At 62.7% G+C, this 1,133-nt stretch overlaps 1 protein-coding gene across 1 annotated transcript; it reads left to right on the top strand.

The window, feature by feature from the left end:
- Window positions 1-487: 487 nt before the first annotated feature.
- Window positions 488-1,128, top strand: LOC104531197 (claudin-4-like; the record flags this gene model as incomplete). The annotated part of the gene is made up of 1 exon (XM_010176012.2): window positions 488-1,128. A coding segment is annotated over exon 1 (636 nt), but the record flags the coding sequence as incomplete, so codon positions are not given.
- Between the last annotated feature and the right edge of the window lie 5 nt (window positions 1,129-1,133).

The following is a 1,133-nucleotide window of genomic DNA, read 5'->3' as shown; positions in this document are numbered from 1 at the left end:
CAAAAGCTGTCCCCCCCCAAACACCCCGCGCACGGCCCAGTGGGATGGGCAATGGCAGAGGACTGCTCTGGGGACATGGTGGGGGCCAACGTGGCACGTGGGGGCTCCTGCACCTCAGCATCCTCATGACCTGGGTGCTCGGTGCCACACGTGTCCCCATATTGACCTGCAGCCACGTCCCACACCACAGGTGACCTCATATAGACCTGAAGCCATGTCCCATGTCACACGTGTCCCCATGCTGTCCCGCAGCAATGCCCCATGTCACAGGTGTCCCCATGCTGTCCCGCAGCAATGCCCCATGTCACAGGTGTCCCCATGCTGTCCCACAGCAATGCCCCATGTCACACGTGTCCCCATGCTGTCCCGCAGCTGTTCCCACCGGGACAGGGAACAGGACACACCCAGCGTGAAGTCCACCCTCTCCAGGAAGTCCCCCTGGCTGGGGGCCGTGTCGGTGACAGCCGTGCCCTGTCCCCACAGGTGCTGTTGATGGCGACGATGACGATGCAGACGGGGGGGATGATGCTGGCCGTGCTGGGCTGGCTGGGCTCCATCCTCACCTGCGCGCTGCCCATGTGGAAGGTGACGGCCTTCATCGGCTCCAACATCGTGGTGGCCCAGGTCTTCTGGGAAGGGCTGTGGATGAACTGCGTGTACGAAAGCACGGGGCAGATGCAGTGCAAGGTCTATGACTCCCTGCTGGACCTCACCTCTGACCTGCAAGCGGCTCGTGCCTTGGTGGTCACCTCCATCTTCGCGTCCTTCTTCGCCTTCCTCACCGCCATCTCGGGTGCGGACTGCACCCGCTGCGTGGATGACAAGAGCACCAAGACCAGGATCTCCATCGTGGCAGGTGCCATCTTCGTCCTGGCCAGCATCATGCTGCTCATCCCCGTCTCCTGGTCTGCTAACACCATCGTCAGCAACTTCTACAACCCCTTGGTGCCCGAGGCCCTCAAGAGAGAGCTGGGGGCTGCCCTCTACATCGGCTGGGCCTCCAGTGCCCTCCAGCTTTTTGGCGGGGGTATCCTGTGCTGCTCGGGACCCCCGGCCGAGCAGGACCCCTACCCCAAGAAGTACAGGGCGGTGAAAACCTGCAGCCCGATGAGCTACCCCATGAAAGACTATGT

The sequence above is a fragment of the Antrostomus carolinensis genome, unplaced genomic scaffold (assembly GCF_000700745.2).
Source record: "Antrostomus carolinensis isolate BGI_N321 unplaced genomic scaffold, ASM70074v2 scaffold38449, whole genome shotgun sequence".
NCBI lineage: Eukaryota > Metazoa > Chordata > Aves > Caprimulgiformes > Caprimulgidae > Antrostomus > Antrostomus carolinensis.
Note: the sequence above shows the minus strand (reverse complement) of the source record. Positions and strands in the feature narration are given on the sequence as shown.